Source organism: Microtus pennsylvanicus, chromosome 4 (assembly GCF_037038515.1).
Source record: "Microtus pennsylvanicus isolate mMicPen1 chromosome 4, mMicPen1.hap1, whole genome shotgun sequence".
Lineage (NCBI taxonomy): Eukaryota > Metazoa > Chordata > Mammalia > Rodentia > Cricetidae > Microtus > Microtus pennsylvanicus.
In genome coordinates this window covers 121,917,145-121,938,097 of record NC_134582.1, presented here as the reverse complement: position 1 = coordinate 121,938,097, position 20,953 = coordinate 121,917,145, and the positions used below count along the sequence as shown (strand labels likewise).

The 20,953-nt window shown below is 43.2% G+C and overlaps 1 protein-coding gene across 2 annotated transcripts in view; it reads right to left on the bottom strand.

Moving 5' to 3' along the window:
* The window catches only part of Fbh1 (F-box DNA helicase 1), a 39,994-nt gene extending 19,140 nt beyond the window's left edge, over window positions 1-20,854 (bottom strand). Inside the window, exons 1-6 of one of the 2 annotated variants that reach the window (XM_075970315.1) lie at window positions 20,675-20,854; window positions 8,084-8,239; window positions 5,347-5,948; window positions 2,278-2,408; window positions 2,036-2,171; window positions 1,016-1,206 (exon numbers count right to left, since the gene is read on the bottom strand). In XM_075970315.1, the coding sequence (XP_075826430.1) occupies window positions 1,016-1,206; window positions 2,036-2,171; window positions 2,278-2,408; window positions 5,347-5,948; window positions 8,084-8,239; window position 20,675 (1,217 nt within the window). In that variant the 5' untranslated portion in view covers window positions 20,676-20,854. Of the gene's footprint in view, window positions 1-1,015; window positions 1,207-2,035; window positions 2,172-2,277; window positions 2,409-5,346; window positions 5,949-8,083; window positions 8,240-20,303 lie in introns of both variants that reach the window. The other variant, XM_075970316.1, reaches the window with a different exon arrangement.
* Window positions 20,855-20,953: the final 99 nt, after the last annotated feature.

Sequence of the window (20,953 nt, the reverse complement as noted above, 5' to 3'; positions counted from 1 at the left end):
TGGAGAACAATCTGAACTATCTTACCGGGACGACGGGAAACTGCTGGAGAACAATCTGAACTATCTTACCAGGATGACAGGAAACTGCTGGAGAACAATCTGCACTATCTTACCAGGATGACAGGGCACTGCTGTGCTTCTCTCGAGGCTCACTAGTCCCAGGGGCCAGTCTTTTCCTACAGGAGAAACCCTTCGGGTTTCTGCTTCTCTAGATCTGGTTGCATGATGGCTGCCTGTCTTCACCACTTCAGATGAGAGGGCAGGTCATTCCATATATAACACCCATACTCAGGATTTTAAAGATCTTCCCTCCCCTAGTCCCCAGACATCTCTCCTAATCTTGTACAAGTTTCTCCCATATTCAATGCACTACTGCCACACTGGACTTCCCTGGTATTTATCAAATTCATTCCAACTTTGGGCCGTTAAATTACCTATTCTTCCTCAAACTACAAATGGAGGTTCCCCCTTGACATTCGGCCTTCCTCAGAGAAGTGTTTGCTCATGCTACCCGACACAAGGCTCCCCCCTCACAGCGCTCTGCTCACCTCCTTTATAGCACACACCAACCCTCAAGCGCCTCCTACTGTGTGCAAACTCGTAGGAAGTACCTTCACTGCAGACTCTCTGGTGCCTCGACAAGCTTGCTACTTATCTTTGCATATTTTATCACTGTCAAGATAGCACTGACAAACCAACACTTTCGCCCATTAAGAAGATACAGTCACTAATTCCCATGGTCTGCAGGGAAGAAAGAAATGCTAACGTTTTCCTAGGAAAATGTAGCCAGGTGTGAATACAGCGAGGCATCTCACCTTCACCTACAGCTTCAACACTCAAGAACATGGAAACTGTGAAGAAATCTTAGTTGACAGGCACATGGTATTCACGAAGCACTAGGAATTGCATTTCCACAGCCCAGTCCCCTTCTACTCTTTGCAGGGAGAAAGGAGGAGCCAGGGTAAGCCCAGGGCCCTGCACTTCATCAAGGCATCCCCCTCCTCCAGGGTGGTACCTATTGCTGATGTTGATCCCCTTCTCCCTCATGGCGTAAAGGAGCACAGCTATGCAGTATAAGGTCTCGGTGACATCGGGCATGGTCACTGTGGACCTGGGTCTCCTGAGGCAGAACAGCAGGGACTGGATGTCGTTCACACAGCTGGAGAGGAGCACCACGGCAGCCACCAAAGCCCAGACATTAATGCCCTTCAAAGAGAGGTATACAGGACAGGAAGAGAAGGCAGACCCAGTCACAAACTGGGAACTAGTGAGGAAACTGATAGACATTTCCAGCTCCTTATTTTACCGTGTATCTATAGTAAGGCCTTCAATCTCTCTGCCCCTTTCAAATTACCCAATGTGTCAACAAAGGAAGAGCCACCTTAAGGGCTAGAGAAATGGCTGTTCTTGTAGAGGACCCAGGGTCAGTTCCCAGCACCTACATGGCAGCTCACAATTGCCTGTAACTCAGTTCACGGGCTCTCTTCAGACCCCCACAAGCTTCTGCGCACATGTGCAGACCTACCCTTAGGCACACATCCACATAAAAAAATATAAATACATATATTGGGTTGTGTTTTTTTGGGGGGGGGGGGAGCTGTTGTTTTGGTTTTTGAGACAGGGTTTCTCTATGTAGTCTTGGTTGTCCTGGAACTTGCTCTAAAAACCAGGCTGGCCTCAAAATCAGAGATCACGTGCCTCTGCTGGGATTAAAGACGTGTGCCACCACTGTCTAGCTTATATTACTTGTAACACTCCAAGTGTTCACAGAAACTAACTAGCATTCAGGAATACTTCAAAGGACTCCTCAACAGAACAGACCAAATATTTTGTAAACTTCTCTCCAAATGCAAGAGGCTGCAAACAGGCCTTTTATTTCTCAAAGAGACCATAAACAGGATTAATGCTACTCAGAGATTCAATTGAAAATTTGAAAATACACAAATCTTCAACTAATCTTAATTACTAACATGCTTCCAGGGAGAAATGATGTCACCGTCCCTCACAGTACCCGCACAGCCTCTTACTCACATACCCCAGTAGCTGCATAGAGGTCAGGTAGTTGTTGCCGCAAGCACGCCTCAGCCTCCAAAAGCAGAGGGTGATCCCTCAGGCTCCACAGCACCCTCTCAGGGTCTACACTCGGGGAGCATTTGGTGGTGGCTATGTATCTGTAAAAAACTCAGGAAATGAGTCCGGAAGGAAGACAACCATGAGCAAAGACATATGAGGAAGGACTTTGAAAACTGTCTCCCAAACAGGAGGAAAGACACTCACCGTATGAGGTTCAGCACACACAAGTCTGAGTCCTTTTCTATGCCATGGCTCAAGAGAATGCCATCCACTTTGCTGACAGCCTGCTCTTCGTTTATCAAGTATCGATGATACAGCTTTTTCCAAGGAATGAACTATGTAGTTGAAAAACAAAATGAAATAACATCACGGCCATGATTCTTACGAAGACAGGGCCACCAACAAAGAAAACCTTCTCCCAAGTGCCAAACAAGTATAGCTCCCGATCTGAAGCTGGGCAGGCCAGGGAGAAACACTGTATGAGCCTGAGTCTTGGCTCTGACACAAATGTCACAGGACCTGGGAAAGCTAGCACTGAGGTTTTCTTATCTGCAGCATCAGGTGAGCAGCACTGCCAAGTTCCAAAAGCCATCCTGACCTTAGATCAGCAGCTGCCGCATGACACAAAGGAAGGCGTTATGGAATGCGAATGCTACACAGTGACATCTTCACCAAGACGTGGTGACAGAGAGAGGAACTCCATGTGCTAGAGTGCACAGATGTGAGGCAAACACCGACAGAACTGAAGGAAGAAGCAGATGGCAGAGACGTGCAAGGAGATGCTGGATTTGAACAGCACCAAGACTACTGAACCTAACAGATCCATACATATGTTCCATCCAACAGGAGTAAAATCCATACTCGTCCCAAGCTACATGAACATTCTTCATGTTGGATCACATTCTGGGTCATAAAGCCAGTCAATCAATAAAAATGGCTGAAGTTAAACCATGAATCTTTACAGTAACAACACGAGGACACAATAAATCAAGGCATCAGGAAAACCACACTACCTACAACTTAAACCAGGCATTCCTATTCTTGAAATGAAGTGTCACCATGTAGTGGAGGCTGGTCTTGAACACATGGTCCTCCTACCACCATCTCCCTAGTGCTGGGATACAGGCATGTATAAGTGCATCTGGCTACACTGGCTACCTTGGAATAACCAATGGGTCAAAGAATAAATCACAAAGAAAGTACCCTAAGACAGGGGAAAACAAAGACAGAGCAGAGCAAAACTTACGAGACACTCTGAAAATAGTGCTGGTCAGCAAGTTTACAGCTAAAATGCTTCTTTTTACAACAGAGAAGGATTGAGCATTTGGTAGAACATCAATGGTAGCAAATCCTAGAATGTGCAAGGTAGGTTCAATCCTTAGCACTGAAAAAGATCTGAAAAGAGTAAACTACCTTCATAGTAAAACAAAAAAGGAGCTAAACTCAAAACCAGCAGAAGAAAGAAATTACAAAGAGTCGGGCAGAAGAACTGGGCACAGCAGTGCACATCTGTACCAGGGCTGGGGAGATGGAGGCAGGAGGATAAAGAGTTTGAAGGTAATCTGGAATACACAAAGAGACTGCCTGAAAACAGCAGGAGCAACAGCAATGATACTAATAACAATCCTTAGCTAGATCAACTAAGAAAAATGAAAGGAACATTAAAATTAATGCCATAGAAGTAAAATACTACAAGGGGAAAAATAGATAAGTTCCTAGAAACACTCATTCTACCAAGTCTGAATAATAGAAACAGAAATTTTGAAAGAATGATAAGTAAAGAAATAGAATCAAAAATCAAACCTTCCATCACAAAGAACCAGATGGCTTCACTAAGGAATCCTACAGAACATTTAACGAACAATCAACACCAGCAGGCCTCACACTCTGCCAAAAAGAGTGACAAGAGGGAAAAAGTGCCAGATTCCTTTGGTGAGGCCAATACTGCCATAACATGAGAGCCAGACATAGACGCTATGAGAATTTGCAAGCCATTGCAGACTACTGAAAATAAAGACATTGAACTGCTGTTGCCGATGATCAGAATGGCATTGCTATAACAATTTAGGAGAGAAGTGCAAGCTTGGATATGGTCCCAAAAAATCTTTGCAAACAAAAAGCCCTTACTTATCCCCACCACCAGTACTAAGCCATACAAGAGAGCTGGCCATTTAGTTAACAGAAATAGTATAAGCAAACAGGGTTCACATCTAAAATCATAAAAACACTTCTCAGAAATCAAGAACTAAGTAAAACCCCACAGTAGAATGCTAAAATGACAAGATACAAGATACTTCTCCCAATATCTTTTGTACTCAGAAGAAAAATTTAGCTTTCTTGTTTCGGACTGTACGAAATTCAGCTCAGGGGTCTCTGAGATCTAAAACTGTGAGGCTTAGTATGAAGGTTGCACTTAGCAGCTGGACAGCTGTCACTATGCTACAAGTAACATGATGAACTGTACCATAAATGCTATTGATCATGTTTGGGTCACCACAAGAAAAAGAGAAAGAAAATCAAGAGTGTCATGAACGTTCAAAGAAAGCATTCAACGGATGCTCTGAAGACTAAGCTTACCATAAACATCATGTTGAAAAAATACAAACAAAAAAGATTATCAATATCCAGGAAAAACAAAAGACTAAAAGAATAATAACATCTCTACAGGGAGCAGCTCCCCACCTCCCTGATGGAAAGAGGAGAGTCTGAAAGTCCTTTTTCCAGCACGACTGTACAAAAAAGTAGAGAAGTCAGAAAGACAGGCAATCTGTGCCCAGAAAATAGAAATGTCAACTGATTCAAACAGAGAAGAGAAAAAGGCATGGAAGAGAATGGGTTACTAAGATCGATTACAAGAGCAGGATTACACTGCCAGGTGCACAAACTGCTGTAACGGCAGAAGGAAGTGATGACTTCAATGGGACAGGATGGGAAGGCAGAGTCTGTCCAGTTGATAAGCCTTGAAGAAGTACGATGGCAACAAGTCAGGTATGGTGACCTTACTCTAAATGGGATTACACTGCATGGTGGGCCAAATGCACAGTCTATTGTTAGGACACAGCAAACCATGTGCTTCAGAGAGAACAGAACTGTGAGAAGAAATAAGGGTTCTAGAAGATTCAGCAGGATAAGCCTAGATGGCCCCTAGAAGCCTGGGAAGTTAGCACGGTATTCATGAAGCCAATGGAAATGACCAATTTGGGAAGGTCGTCTCCACAGACACCTGCACTATGAGGCTAATCTGTACGCTGCTCGAGGGAGCGCCTCACTCACCAGTGGGTCACTGATGATCTCCCTCCAGAGGTGGCACACCAAGCTGAGGTTCCAGTAGAGGTCCTCCACTGGGAGGAAGGCAAAGATGTGCCTCAGGACTTCACTAGGCAGCCTACAAATGTGGCTGGGTGCTTCTTGGCAAGGCAAAGTTCCCAGGAGGCCATAGCATGAGTCGGGAAAAGGATCAGGACCAATGTCCTCAATGTCCTGGCCAGGTTCTCTAGACACCGTAGAGCACTGTGACAAACCATCCTCTGCTTCCTGCCTGACCTCCCTAAGCCTTGTGCATGATGAGTAGAAACGATGACGTGGAGTCTTCTTAGTAACTCCATCCCACTGGCTGGCCTCTGCCGTTTTATTACTCTCTTCCTCAAAGGAACGAGACCGTTTCCTGGCAGGAAGAGCAGCCCCTGAAGAGCCCAGCCTCTCTTCTCCATTATCGTGCTGAGGCAAAGCACAGCTGCTCTCGGCAGGAAAAATCATATCACCCTTAGAGTCCTGACAGCTGTCCCGGTCAACAGAATTGCTTTTGGCCATGTCATTGGTACAGTGCTGGTATTCAGCTAGGAAGAACTCAGTAATTAATCTCTGAGGTCCTCGACCTGTAGAGAGAACCCAAACAGAACAAGAAAAAACAAATCAGTGGCTGCTGACCCACAGTAGACACAAATAAGATTATTTAATTACCTGTGTTAACAAAAAAGGGATACTGATGTGCTTATAGGTCAGGAAGTCAAATAAATAGCTAATATAAAAAAATCAGACAAGTATTTAGCAAGAGACAACTGCTGTGTACTGACCAACACTACCGTAAGCATATATATGAATAAGGTCAGATGCTGTACACTGGACACCTGGGTGGGCAGACAGGTAAGAAGTGACTCCAGACAGAATGCAGCTTCCAGGTTTGCTCCCACCACAGCAAGTCCACACTAACCCTAGCAGAAAGAAATAGCCTTCATCAACACTCTACTATGAATCTGTCATTTTTAAAACAAGGAGCTGGAATTTTCTCATTTTATTAGCATGACACCCAGTCTCTTCTTCACATGGACTCACTCAGAATTCCTAAGTGCATCTATTTTTGAGAGGACTATGAAGTAACCGTCCCTGAGCTTACCACCTTTCAAGAGAGAGCCCAAACAACAGTAATCTCAGACATCACTACAGCTTTCTCTAAATGAAGTATCAGTGTCGAGCAATATATATGGTTCCTTCCTAAATAGTAAAGCAAAATTCTTACTTTGGAAACACAGAGAATGGATTGAAACCAGACTAGCCTTTAAATGAATTAACAGACTTGAAATATATGTCATATTTGGGAGAGGGACATCAATTATAATTGCTTCCAGAACAATATAAAAGACCAGAGTGTAAGGGCAGGCTAAATCCAGATACTTCTTTTTTAAATTCATTTATTTTTATTTTATGTGCATTGATATTTTTGCCTGCATGAATGTCTGTGAGGCTGTCAGATTCCCTGGAACTAGAGTTACAGACAGTTGTGAGCTGCCGTGTGGGTACTGGGAATTGAACTTGGGTCCTCTGGAAGAGCAACAGTGCTGTAAACCTCTGAGCCATCTCTCCAGCTCCCCAGAGACTTCTTAAGTCTCCAAAGTCAGTCACTGCACTAGTAAAAACTGCTACCCACTCAGCAACAAAGGCCTGAACGAATTAACAAGACAGGTGAGAGGTTGCCTATCCACACAAAGCAAACTAAACTTCAGAATGTAAAATTAAGTCTGAAACTGCTTCACAGAATTGGTTATAGCAGTCCACAAATTGAAAATTATGGATTATTTAAACTAGATTGGATTCTGAAATTAGGAAAAGCGATCTAAAGATTTTAAAACAGGTATTAACAAAAGTAAGAATTTGTCTGATATAAGGAGGATGACAAGAAAAATCAAATTGCTAGAAGTCGACTTTCATGTATTAATATTATCAAAATTAAAGAGATTAATTAGTGACCCATATTTGATCATTATGTATTACACACTGTATCAAATAACACACTGTACACCATTAAAAAAGGATAAACATCGCAAGCCAATCAAAAAAAAACCCTAAAGTTTTTAAATTAACAAAAGAAACAAAACCCAAAATCAAACGAACAGATCTGTGAGGTGTGGTGTGAATCCACTGTAGTGACAGGGAGACAACTCAACAGGCTCTTAGGAATCACTATGGCAGGACAGAAGAGCATCATGTCTGAGGTATTAGGCTTACTGGACAGACCAGGTACCAAGAGGCAAGGGCACAACTGGAGAAGCACTGGGGGAAGCGCAGGCCAGTGATCCAGCTGCTCTGGAGGCTGAGAAGCTTAGTGAGCAGAAAGAGTGGGGATGTAGCTCCTGGTAGAGCACATGGGACCCTGGGTTTAATACCCAGTCCTACGTACAACAACCAAAAGAAAAGCCACTGCCACAGGCAGGAGCACTCTAAAGGAAAACAGTGAAGCTTGCGGCCTGGAGGACTGGAGGAACAGTGACAGCGGTCCAAGTCTTTTATTACTTTATAATTAGGTACACTGACAGGGTCTCTTGGGCTCTAACATTATAGAAGGACAGAACTTCCATGGAAAACACAAAAAAAATGAATGTTAAGTGTCAATTCATTCTACCAGGTTTGTAAAATCAAGCAGCAACATTTACAAACACTTGCATGAACTGGAAGGCATTCAAAGGTCACAGCAACTACAGATTTTGAAACAGAAGATACTTTTCTGAAGACATACCTCTATCGCCTCCTTTTCTTCTGGGTCTAGGATAGAGGCCATGGTTCGGGTCTCTGCTTGTCCATCTCTGACTGAAGGGCTGAGTCGCGGCTAAATGTTTCCGGGCCAAATGCTGGCAGTCAGCTGCTGTGAGATGCTTCCGCTTGAATCGTCTCACTGTTTCGGAACGAGCAGAAGACATGGGATACTTGTTAGTTACCCCAAACACAGACGCTTGCCAGTGAATTATAGAGTGAGCATCACACCACAACCAGCCTTTCTCTTCTCTATGAGTTCCATGACTAAGCATAAGTTTCTTAGAATTTAAGAACATTTATGGCCTCCACCTCCTTGAAGACACCCAATCTTCAAGCCTGTTTAGTGTTGAGATAGAAGAGTGTAAAGTAGCACTCATAAAAGACATTTTGTGATCCTAAAGTGACATTTTCTTTTATTTAACTACTTAAAAAGTGTAGCATATTTTATAGAAAATTTAGTCGTGAAACATTCAAAAAGAAGTTGTCACAGCCTAAAGACAAACACTGCACACTGACTCTCAAATTGTGGATCCTCACTTTGAACTTTTAGATTTATGTCTCTAATTTGGAGTCTGTAGAGGTCAGGAAACTAGAAAGCTCCATGAGAGAGAAGAGGGAAAAGGCCTTAAGGGGTGAGGGGATATGATACAAAAGAAGTCACCATTAACATAATAGACTAGCGGGGGCTGGAGAGATGGCTCAGTGGTTAAGAGCATTGCCTGCTCTTCCAAAGGTCCTGAGTTCAATTCCCAGCAACCACATGGTGGCTCACAACCATCTGTAATGAGGTCTGGCGCCCTCTTCTGGCCTGCAGGCATACAGACAGAACATTGTATAAATAAATAAATAAATATTTAAAAAAAAAACATAATAGACTAGCAACTTCCCCAACCTTCATTTAAGCCCCATTTCTACAATAATAAAAAGTTGGCTATATCTTTTATTTTAAAAATAGAAGTTTGTACCATGTTGCCTTGGGTGGCCTGGAACTCAGAGATCCTCCTGTCTATCAAAGTAAAAAATTTTAGCCGGGCGGTGGTGGTGCACACCTTTAATCCCAGCACTCGGGAGGCAGAGGCAGGCGGATCTCTGTGAGCTCGAGGTCTACAAGAGCTAGTTCCAGAACAAGAACCAAAAGCTACAGAGAAACCCTGTCTCGAAAACTCCAAAAAAAAAAAAAATCGAGACCAGCCTGGTCTACAAGAGTTAGCTCCAGGACAGGCTCCAAAACCACAGAGAAACCCTGTCTCGAAAAAAAAAAAAAAAAGAAAGAAAAGTGAAAAATTTTATAGTTTACTTTCTACCAAAGCAATGGAATAAATTAAAGTACTTCTTTAAAATTGCAACTTTTAAAAAAGACACGTATGAGGACCTGGGTTCATATCCCTAGAACCCGTGCTTTAAAAAACAAAAACAAAAAAAAACAAAAAAAAAAAAATGGGTACGGCAACTTAGGGCTGTGGTCCTAACTGGGGGAGGCTAAGACAGAAGAATCCCCAGAGCTCAATGGCAAGCCTACCCAGCCAAGTCTGCCAACTCTAGGTTCAGTGAAAGACAATGTATCACAAAGTAAGGTAAAGTGTGAGGAGTGAGACACACCTGATATCAACTTCTGGTTGCTGTGATTCGTGTGCATGTGCACCAGGAGACAGACAGACAGATACACAGACAGACACAGACACACACACACACACACACACGTGCATGCTCCGGAGAAATATATACTGAGGTCCTGAGCTTCAAAATATATAATACTAAGTATAACTACAATAACTACAGATCATGCTCGCTATGACTGCTCCTGCTCAGTACCCAGCGAGCTGAGAAATCACCCTTCCTAACTGCAGTTAACTCTTTGAAGTTTTAATACATCTTTAAAAATTAAACTCGATGAATACTGTAAGACGTCTAAAAAATTATTTCTGTATACACTATAGTTGTATAGAACTACCTAAAAGAATGCTGAAGACTTTACGACTACCTCAGTTCGGATGACAGCACTACCGTGCTGGGCACCAAAGCAGAATGCACAGCTGGCTCTGATGAAGGAAGCACTGGGTAGTTCTGACTTAGGTCAGTAACTCTTATATCAGAAGGGCCTTGATTGATGAGGAAATACACAGAGAAATGTCAGAATCATATGCAAAGTTACTACCTACTTCTTTTATTTAGCAAAGCTTATCTAATTTGAAGAAAATGTGGGAAGATCAAAACTGGAAGTGCGTGGAAGCCCAACTGCAGCCAATCTTGTGTTCCTGTGTTCCTAGAAATACCTCCAACATCAAGCAAAAAGTCTCAGCCCCATAGTTACAAACAGAAAACCACATATCTAATCCTAGTACTGGGGAAGCAGAGGCTGGTGGGGTTTGATGGGCTCAAGGACATCCTAGTCTACATAGTGAGTGTCAGGCCAGTCAGGGTTACGGAGTGCGACCCTATCTCAAAAAAAGAAACAAAAATGAAACAAAGAAAATAAAATATCATTTCAACTTCTAGTTTTGTAAAAACCTCTGTTCACTAAACACCACGTTGTATTCACCTGTAAGGTAGAAAAAAACGTTAATTCTTTTCTATATCAAAAAAGTTTCTATTTGAGAGTAATAATAAATGTAAATTCTGATTGTTATTTTTAAAATAAGACTTGACGGCAGGCAAGATTACTGGGTGGATAAAAACGCTTGCCTTGTAAGCCTGAAAAACTGGAATTCTATCCCAGCACCCATGGCAGAAGAGAACTACTTCACACCTGTGCTTTGACCTCCGCATGCACTCTGCGCACACCCGACAAGTGACATGCACATTCACATTTACACAAACACACACAATACTAGCTTTGTTTTTCTGGGTTTTTTTAAATAATTTATTTAACTTCATTTCATGTTTCTGATATAAAGTGTCAGATTGCCTGAAACTGAAGTTACAGACGGTTGTTAGCTGCCACGTGGGTACTGGGAATTGAACCCAAGTCCTCTGGAAGAACAGCCAGTGCTCTAAACCGCTGAGCCATCTCTCCAGCCCTAGTTTCATTTTTTTAGTGAGACTTGAAATCTTACAATTTTACCTTTCCTGTTCAGACCCTTGCATATTATACACAAAACCTAATTGCTATTTTGGCTGCAAAAAGAAACCCACCAGAGGCTTTCCCAAGTACAAGCACATGTGGGTCCTGGTCACTCCAGGGATGCTGCTACCTTCTAACCTGCAAGTCAGCTGACCCTGAGATCCAAAACAGGAATCTCCGCTTAACTCTCAAAACATCTAACTGCTTCAGAGCTGACATGCACAGTGCACATAATTGTAATGGATGCTATCAGAGAATAGCTACCACTAGCCAGAAGATACTCACATCAACTGGCCTGGGCAGGAGACACTTTCATGAAAATCACCAAGAAGACAAACATTACTCTATTTATATGATCTAGCACCATGGGGCCAGTCACATGCTTCGCTGAGTGGAATAAGTCACATAATAGAAAGCTTCTGAGAATCAATGAAGAGAAACATAACCAGTTACCACACTCATCAGTTAAGAATTCCAATGCTTACCCAAATCTCCAATACAATCTCTGATTCCTAGACTAACGTGAGAAATACAAAACAGAGACTAACGAAGTCCTCTACATCTGCATACATGCACATCTAGCAGCAACCTTGGGGCATTTCTGTAAAGCAGGTAAAAATGGCTTCATCCCAACCACTAATTAACAACACCCTAATCAAAAGAGAAAGCTAAGGCATTGATAGTGACCATGAACTAGATATATGTCTTAATCATATGTCTAGGAATCAAAACGCATTGCCTTTTTCACTCTACCCTCTACATGGAGCACAGTGGCAGAAACTTAGTACATTCCTGGGCACTGAATGCTTGTGTGTTCCCCAAGTTGTTACACTGAGATCCTAACCACCAACGTGATGCTACCAAGAATCAGGACTAGCCAGGTGTGGTGGTGCATGTTTGGAATCCCAGCATTTGGGAGGTAGAGACAGGAGGCCAGCCTTGGCCTTAAAGAGAGCTCAATTTTGTCTTGAGCTACATGAGACTCTGTCAAGAAAGGGGAGAAGGGACACCTGAATGATTAAGTAATAAGGGTAGAGCCCATGAATGGGATTAAGAACCTATGAAAGAAAATCCAAGGGTCACAGATGCAACTTAGAAGTAAAAGTAAAATAATTGCCCACCGTGTGCAAAGCCTTAAATTCAATCCCCAAACCACAAAAGCAAAAGCTTGTTTAGAAGATTAAATGTTTACAGATAACAAAGGCACAAGAATGACGGCGCTAATGAGAATGTTAGAACAGTGTTTGCCTCCCACGTGTTCTGGTACGTCCTCGTATGTTCTGGCATGAAGCCATCATAGGAAGGAGCTAAAGTTAATAGTTAAGGGGGGGAGGCACACTTAGAAGAGATCTGGCTTCTGTATGCAGGAAGTTTTCTCTATTATACTTTAGGTGTGGTGGGAAATGACATGACTGGCAAGGCAGAGGCGAATTTCCATTGGATTTATATATCTCTGTAAAATAACCCCTAGCTGCAGCTAGTGGTCAGAAGGCTAAGTTGTATCCCAAGTCTCTGAGGTAAGTGTTGTGATGCACTGACAGGGAACCAGAAGTCCTGAGTCTACATCCTCTGGAGTGAAGTCACTTAACACCTCCTCCAAGCCCATCAGAGTCTGCCCTAGCAAGATGTATGTATTACTACAGCCTATGAGCACAGACTCCAACAACATGCTGCTCTGAATTCACAAAATGTGATAATGCATGTATGTGTAAGAACTGCTAATACCCACCTCTCTACATATGTGTCAAAGAGTGTCTCCTTAAACGTATATAAACCTTATTTTAGAAGCATCAGTGTTCTGGGTAATTTAAATACACTAAAATTCTAATTTTCTTAGTACGATTTTGAAGAAACAATTCAAATAGAGTATTAAACCCATCCAATTGCATAAAATTTTCAAAGTTACCAGAATAATTCCTACTTCCTTACACAGCAAGTGCACTCTACACGTCTTTGAAGGGGTATTTGTTGTTACAAGCTGCCTGGGAGTCCATAAAAAGAAACATTAGAATGCTTCATGATGGAGACCACTGGGGTTTCTCCACTCACCAGGATGGAGAGATATTAGAATAGCTTCTGAAGCCTTTCAAAGCACAGGCACCCCAAGTGTGCAAACCAGCCCCTCGTTACCTGTGTGCATCTGTACCCCTCTTCCCAAAGCACCAGTACACTGACTAATAGGAATGTGGCAAACCCCTCAGGTGTGAGGACAGGGGGAAACGAGAATATATATAAAAAAATCGTGTCAAATACAATTTTGTTCAGGCTTAAGTATACCCATTTTCATATTCCTTTTTATGGGGTGGCTTTTGTTTGGTATCTTTGTTCTGTCTCCACCCTAGTTCCTTCTATCTCTGCTAGATGGCATTTAGCCCTGGGTCTGTGGACCACTGGTAACTCAATTTCCTGGTCTTTGTTAATCTGACTCTAATATGGGGTCATTCCTTGGAGTCTGGCCTTTCCCCCAAATCATCAGAGCTCTGCATTTTGACCATGGTTGTATGGTTAGTTTTTACTGTCAACTTGACCCAACCAAGAGTCACCTGGAAAGAGGAACCCTAAGTTAAAGGACTGCCTCTATCAGACTGGCTGGTAGGCAGGTCCGTGGGCCATTTGCTTGATTGCTAATTGATGCGGAATGGCCTACAACCAACCATGGGTGGTTCCATCTTCAGTATAAAAAAGGTAGCTGCCACTGAGCAAGTCAAAAGGCAGGGTCCCTCTGGTCTCTGCTTCAGTTCCTGCCTTGAGATCCCGCCCTGCTTCCCTTGATGATAAACTCTGAAGTGTAACATGAAATAAAGCCTTTCCTTTTGGTCATGTTGTTACCATAGCAACAGTAAAATAACCAGAACAATGGTCTAAGGCATCCCACCCCACTCCGGCCCAATTTCTTTCCTTAAGCAGGTCCCCTGCTGGAGATTAGACTGCTGTCAGCCTGCCCTGAACTATGCTCATCACCAAGACTCTGCTACTGGACAAAGACTAGGTCTCACTGTCATTTAACCCTAAAGTACACAGCACAGCACTACAACAGCAGACATTCACTCATCTGTTGAACAAACAGGATTTTTTTTTACTGTAACCAACGATTAGACTTTCATTTATCTGACTTCATTTTTTACTTTTTTATTGAAAATCAATTTATAAAACAAGTCACAAAAAGAGAAATTTAAGGATTTTGTGGCCCAGGCTACTTATTGCTCCTTTTCCTTTGCACAACCCTCTGCCCGTTTTGCTTCTGATGCAGCTGACCTCGCTGTAAGCCTGGGCCCTTATCAATGCCAGGCACATAAAAGGGTGTGTGCCCCTTCAAGTTCTGCCCCTATTTTTCCCACACCAAGTTAAACAGGCTGATTCCTCTGGATGCCATTAGGACACTCTAGAACACATATGGCTTTTTGTTCAAAGAACACCCTGGGGAAGAATTCTCCTAGCAGCCTGGGTTCTTAAGATTATTGCTTTAAAAAGAACCTCCTCCACCAGACACCCATGAGCTACCACCACCTGGAACCATTTTAGATTGCTATGTGATTTAAAAATAAAGTTTTACCATGAGGTCATTTCCTGTTTGGAGCTGTTTGTTATTGCAACAAATTTTATGCTAATAATTCCAGGATTACTTGAAACCAACACCAAATAATCCTGTTGTCCCTCTGTCTTTAATATTCATACTTAAAAACTCTCTAGAATTTACAGACTATAGATATAAATGGACAAGATGTAAAGTTAACTTCTCATTGTTAAATACCTGATTTTAGGGCTGGAGAGATGGCTCAGTGATTAAGAGCATTGCCTGCTCTTCCAAAGGTCCTGAGTTCAATTCCCGTCAACCACATGGTGGCTCACAACCATCTGTAATGAGGTCTGATGCCCTCTTCTGGCCAGCAGACATAAACACAGACAGAATATTGTATACATAGCAAATAAATAAATATTAAAAAAAAATACCTGCTTTTAGAATTAAAAATCAAAACCAACCAAGCAAAACAAGCCAACTCCATAGTACAAGGTTCCTAACCGGAGAGAACACTGCTCCGGACACCAGATCTAACTTTGCTAATTGGAGAACAGTGCCAACCTACCTCACCCTGGTACCTTTCCTCGTGCCCTGCTCAATTCTCTGATGGATGTGCTCTGAAGATGTTTAGGTAGACAGAAACCTGACCTTGGTGTCGTCTGTGGAGGTAACACAGGTGCGGTGCAACAGAGTCCATTATTATCATGATTCTGGTATTTGAAAAGTCCAATGACAGCCAGTAAAACTGAGTCCAAATAAATATGGTTAACTGTGTTATCCCTCAACTCTAAGGAGCCTCTTAAGACAGGAAGTACTTAGCAATAACACAACTACTCTGTACATTTCTGAGATGCTTATAATGCTTTCATAAATATTTATTAAAGTATACCTTATAGAGATTATTGTTCTTATATATCTTCATTGTATTATGTTTTAGCAATTATTTATGTAATGACAGTTTAATGTTTCCACTCTGAAGCTAAATGTTTTCTGTAAGATTTAGCAGGAAGGGGGAATGAGGAATTTATTAATACCCAGGACCCTCCATATGTAACACCATAAATAACTGTTAAGTGAATGAAGACCTGCACAGCTATAGGCCTGCCTTCTATAGTTGGGGCTGTGCTGGCCTCCACCATCTTACAGCTCCTTAAGGCTTTATAGGATTTGCAGTTCCTTCCCTATGCTCTCACGTCATCTGCAAAATAATCACAAGATTCTTCAATGGAATTGGGGCTCAGCAAAGACCTGCTCCAAGTCACAGCTGAGCAAGGGCACCAGGGGCTGGAGATGGCTCAGTGGTAAAGAGCCCTGGCTGCTCTGGGAGATGACCAGAATTCAGTTCCCAGCATCCATGTTGGGCAGCTCACAATGGCTTGTAATTCCAGCTCCAGGGTGATCAATGCCCTCTTTGGCCTCTACAAGCACCTGCACAAGCTGATGTGTACAGACACACACACACACACACACACACACACACACACACTTCGTATTTTTTCCTAACTAATAACACCAGCACCAGAACTTGGCTTTTCTGACTCCTTGGTCTGTTGTGCTTTCCACTCTACCATTCTCCTCATCTAGGTCCAGAAAATTTTACAGGAGGTTGGAAAAATGTTAAGTTAGTGGGACATAAAGATATATAACAAAAGACAAATATCATATGTACTCACTCGTAAGTGACTTTTAGACATAAAGCAAAGAAAAATCAGCCTAGAATTCACAACCCCAAAGAACCTAGACAACAAAGAGGACCCTAAGAGAGACATACATGGATCTAATCCACGTGGGAAATAGAAAAAGACAAAATCTCCTGAGTAAATTGGGAGTGTGGTAATCATGGAAGAGGGTAGAAGGAAGGAGGGGAGGAAGGGAAAGAACTGGAAAAAAAATCATACAGCTCAATAAAAACAATTTAAAAAAAAGGATTCATAACGAATCCTAGTACTCAAGAACTGAAGGCTAGACTGAACTATGCAATAAGACTTCACTAAAAACAAAACAAATACCCTCAAGTTGAAGTCTTATACCATTAAGACAACAACACTGTCACAACCAAAGATAGCTGATATATTCTAAAAACATTAACTGCAAGAGAAATGTCACTAAACAAAAACAGAGCAAAAAGAAAAAACACACACACACACACACAAAAGAAAACATAACAGAAACAGAAACAAACCAGCAAACACAGGAAGAGGAAGACATCACAGTCCGTTCTCATTCCCCTTCCTGGCTTTCAGTGTTCCTGTAAAGACAGAACCTACCAGCCACCACATCCTGTTCCTCTAAACACAAAGATCCACATCAGCTGGCCCAGTCTTTGCTAGACTGGCTGGCTAGCAAGCCCGTGGTGCCTGTCTTGTCTCCCCAGTGCTGAGATTACAAGGCATACATGGGAATGCACGGCTTTTTGTGTGGTACTGAGGATCCACTTTAGGTCCTCATGCTTGACTGGCCAGCACTTTACCAATTGAGCCATCCATCTTCCCAGCTCAGAAGCCGCAATCTTCTGCAGTCACCTCATACCCTGAAGTACCTACTACTTCCTTAAGAACAGCTTCCATTTATTACAGCAAGAAAGGATGGGCTCGGCTGTTCATTCTGTGTTCCTCAGAAGGAATGACAGAAAACAAACAAAAAGAAAGTTCACTATTTTCTGTCCACAATATGCTTTTATATATTTGAAAACCTTTTTCGACTATGCATTTCCTCCTCAATCTCTTCATGTGTCTACCACATCTCAGATTTACTATGAACTTCATGAGAGCATGCCTTATGGTATCCTTGTTGCTAATGCTATTTTAGACATTGGAGAGCATACGAAAATAAGCAAGCCTGACCATAAGGCAGCCAACAAAACAAACACAAATTGCTAAACACACAGCAATCCAAGCACTACATAAATACACGCATAAGGGTCTATGGTAGTAAATATAATTAGGATCATTGGAAGAGACTCCATGGAGAGTCAAGTCGTAATGATGAATGGGATTCAGTCAGGCATAAGAAAACAATATGAGAAAAAACAAAGGCATAGCAAAGCACTGTGTGACAGAAAAGTCTCATTTCTTCAGAATAAAAAGCTAACTAATAGGAAATGATAGATAACAAGGCTGGAAAATGAACTTGGAGCCAGAGACTACAAAGGTCCTCTTATATACTTCTATAGAAATTGGGAAGCAGAGGCAGGCAGATCTCAGTAAGTTTGAGGCCAGCCTGGTCTACAGGAGCTAGTTCCAGGACAGGCACCAAAGCTACAAAGAAACCCTGTCTCAAAAAACCACACACACACAAAAGCAAAGGAGAAATAGCTGGTTTAATCATTTTTCCCAGAGAGAATTTTCGATTTTAAAAATAATTTTTCACCAGGCATAGTGGCACACGCCTTTAATCCCAGCACTCCGGAGGCAGAGGCAGGAGGATCTCTGTGGGTTTAAGGCCAGCTTGGTCTGCAGAGCAAGTTCCAGGACAGTCAGAGCTATTACACACAGAAATCCTGTCTCAAACAACAATACCAACAAATAATAATAATAATAACTAAAAATAAAAAACAATTTTTCAGGGTTTTTTCTTGTGTGTTTTGTTTTGGTTGTTGGTTGGTTTGCTTTGCTCTGCTGAGGTAGGGTCTTAGAACAAAGTCCAGTTCAGTGCTGGGAGGACAAGTGTGTGCATCATGTCCAGATTATCGTTTTTAAAGGTTCTGTTTTTGTTTTAATATTTATTTATTTATTATGTATACAATATTCTGTCTGTATGCCTGAAGGCCAGAAGAGGGCGCCAGACCTCTTTACAGATGGTTGTGAGCCACCATGTGGTTGCTGGGAATTGAACTCAGGACCTTTGGAAGAGCAGGCAATGCTCTTAACCACTGAGCCATCTCTCCAGCCCTCTGTTTTTGTTTTTAAGGGAATATTCAGGTAAGCTCCAGAAAAGGTCTATGAAACATAAGAGCAGTCTTCAAGAAGCATGTGACTGGCCAATGACAATACAAGAGCTGGCTTTGGTGATAAGTCCTAGAAGTTACTTCACAGCCAGAAGAGCAAAGACAGAATCTAAATTTGTCTCTGAACTAAAGTCAGCCTGGAAAAATAGAAGAAAAAAAAAGATAGTAACACATTTGAAATTAGAATCCAAACAGTTTTATATGTTCACAAGTCAGGAAACATGTTAAGGAATGGGTTCTTCAAGGGCAACACCCAAGTGCCACAGATCCATGAAATACAACAAAAGTCAGGTAGAAAAATCCCAATTCCAATGAGAGCAAATGGAAATTGAGACCGTAAAGGCCAGGCCACAGACTCCAAAGTACTTCACTAAAGAAACGGGCAGCTCGACCAGACAGAGAGAGCAGCAATAGCCCTATTCACAAGCTTGATGCACAAACACCCACTCCTCTCCAGAAGATCTCTAGGACTGTGGAGCAGGTTCACAGATTCTGCCCCCATCCCCGCAACGAAAAACACATACCTCAGCAAATTCATAACACAGAGGAGGGCCAGAATCTTATTTGGAACATCAATTAAATAATCAATTGCCCTGGATTTCAAATATTTCATCCTTTTGTGAACCACGGGTCTCAGTTTTGTTTAAAGGATGGGAAACTTGAGATAGGAGGCAAAAACCCATCATTTATACGGAAGGAGTAGGTAGTCCAGGCTAGCCTCAAACTCAAGGTCCTCCTGCTTCAGTTTCCCCTGTGTTGGAACTTATAACCACATAGCATGCAAAGCGGCAAAATGTTTGAAACTACCAGATGCCTCAACTTCCCAAAACGTGGTTTAAAAAAAAAAATCATCCCCATTGTCTCAGTGTGTGGGTGCACCCCTCGCGGTCCTGAGTTCCTTGCTCGTGCTCCGTCTCCTTCTGCTCCTGATTTGGACCTTGAGATTTCTGTCCGGTGCTCCAATGTGGGTCTCTGTCTCTGTCTCCTTTCATCCCCTGATGAAGGTTAATATTCATGAGGATGCCTATGTGTTTGTCTTTGGATTCACCTTCTTATTTAGCCCTGGGTCTGAAAAAGCATGGGATAAATCCGGACTTGCTGAACATAGCGGACAATGAGGACTACTGAGAACTCAAGAACAACCGCAGTGGGTTTTTGATCCTACTGCACAGTACTGGCTTTGGGGGAGCCTAGGCAGTTTGGATGCTCACCTTACGAGACCTGGATAGAGGTGGGCGGTCCTTGGGCTTCCCACAGGTCAGGGAACCCTGATTGCTCTTCGAGCAGATGAGGGAGGGGACCTTGATTGGGGGAGGGGGAGGGAAATGGGAGGCGGTTGCGGGGAGGAGGCAGAAATCCTTAATAAATAAATAAATAAATTTTAAAAAAAAGAAAAAAATCACTAACTTCATTAGCCCTTAATGTCCTCGCCTCTAAATCCAGGCTGCCTATGAGCTGTTTAAGGAACAGACAATGGCAGGCACTTTGTGAACCAGAGTGCAGTGCCAAATGCAGAGAACTTGCTTTTAGGCTTGACAGTAGCAACTTCCATTTTATCATTAGGTTACACGTCCAGTTCCTCGAAAGGAATCCAACAAAGCTTGCTCAGATCTCAATGAGTCCTCCAAAGCCCCCCCCCCCGCCCCCAGGCCTTCTTTCGTCCCCTGAATCATCGCCTGTTCAGGTTGTGGCAGGTGAAGGGGTGGCAGACTACCAAGGCAAACACAAACGTCGGGAGCAGAACACAATGACTCGCCCAAGGTCAAAAACAACATTACAGTGTAGCCAAGCCAGGCATGCCAGCAGCAGAGGCTACTTCTCGAGTGCTGCCCCTTCCGGAGCCTCAGGGAGCGGCGTAGGTGCACCGGTCTGCAGAGAGCCCCGGGCCTCCACCAGCAGGCCCACACCTGACCATCGCGGGCGCGGCCACCTCCTACACCCACCCTCAGCTCGGGCCCCACCCCCGAGGCCGAGACCCCAGCGCTGGGCTCCACAAGGTGAAGTTTGCCCGGCTCGCACCCCACGCCACGTCCAAGATCTCACTCACTATGGTGGCTCGGCCCAGGACCTCGCCGCCGACACCACCCGGCCGGTGCCGCTGGACATCCAGCCTTCCCCCGACCAGCAAACCCCTCCTTCGGCTCAGACAGCGAGCAGAGACGCCTGCAGACTTCCTCCGCGAGCTCCGCCCCTTCTCTGCCAAGATGCACCCTCCGCCGGAGACGACGGAAGAACCCGTGAACCAGTCGAAACTCGGAACTGGAGGGTCGAGCGGACAGACGGCTTCTAGAGCCAATCCGTACGCGAGGCGGAGGGGGCGTGGCTC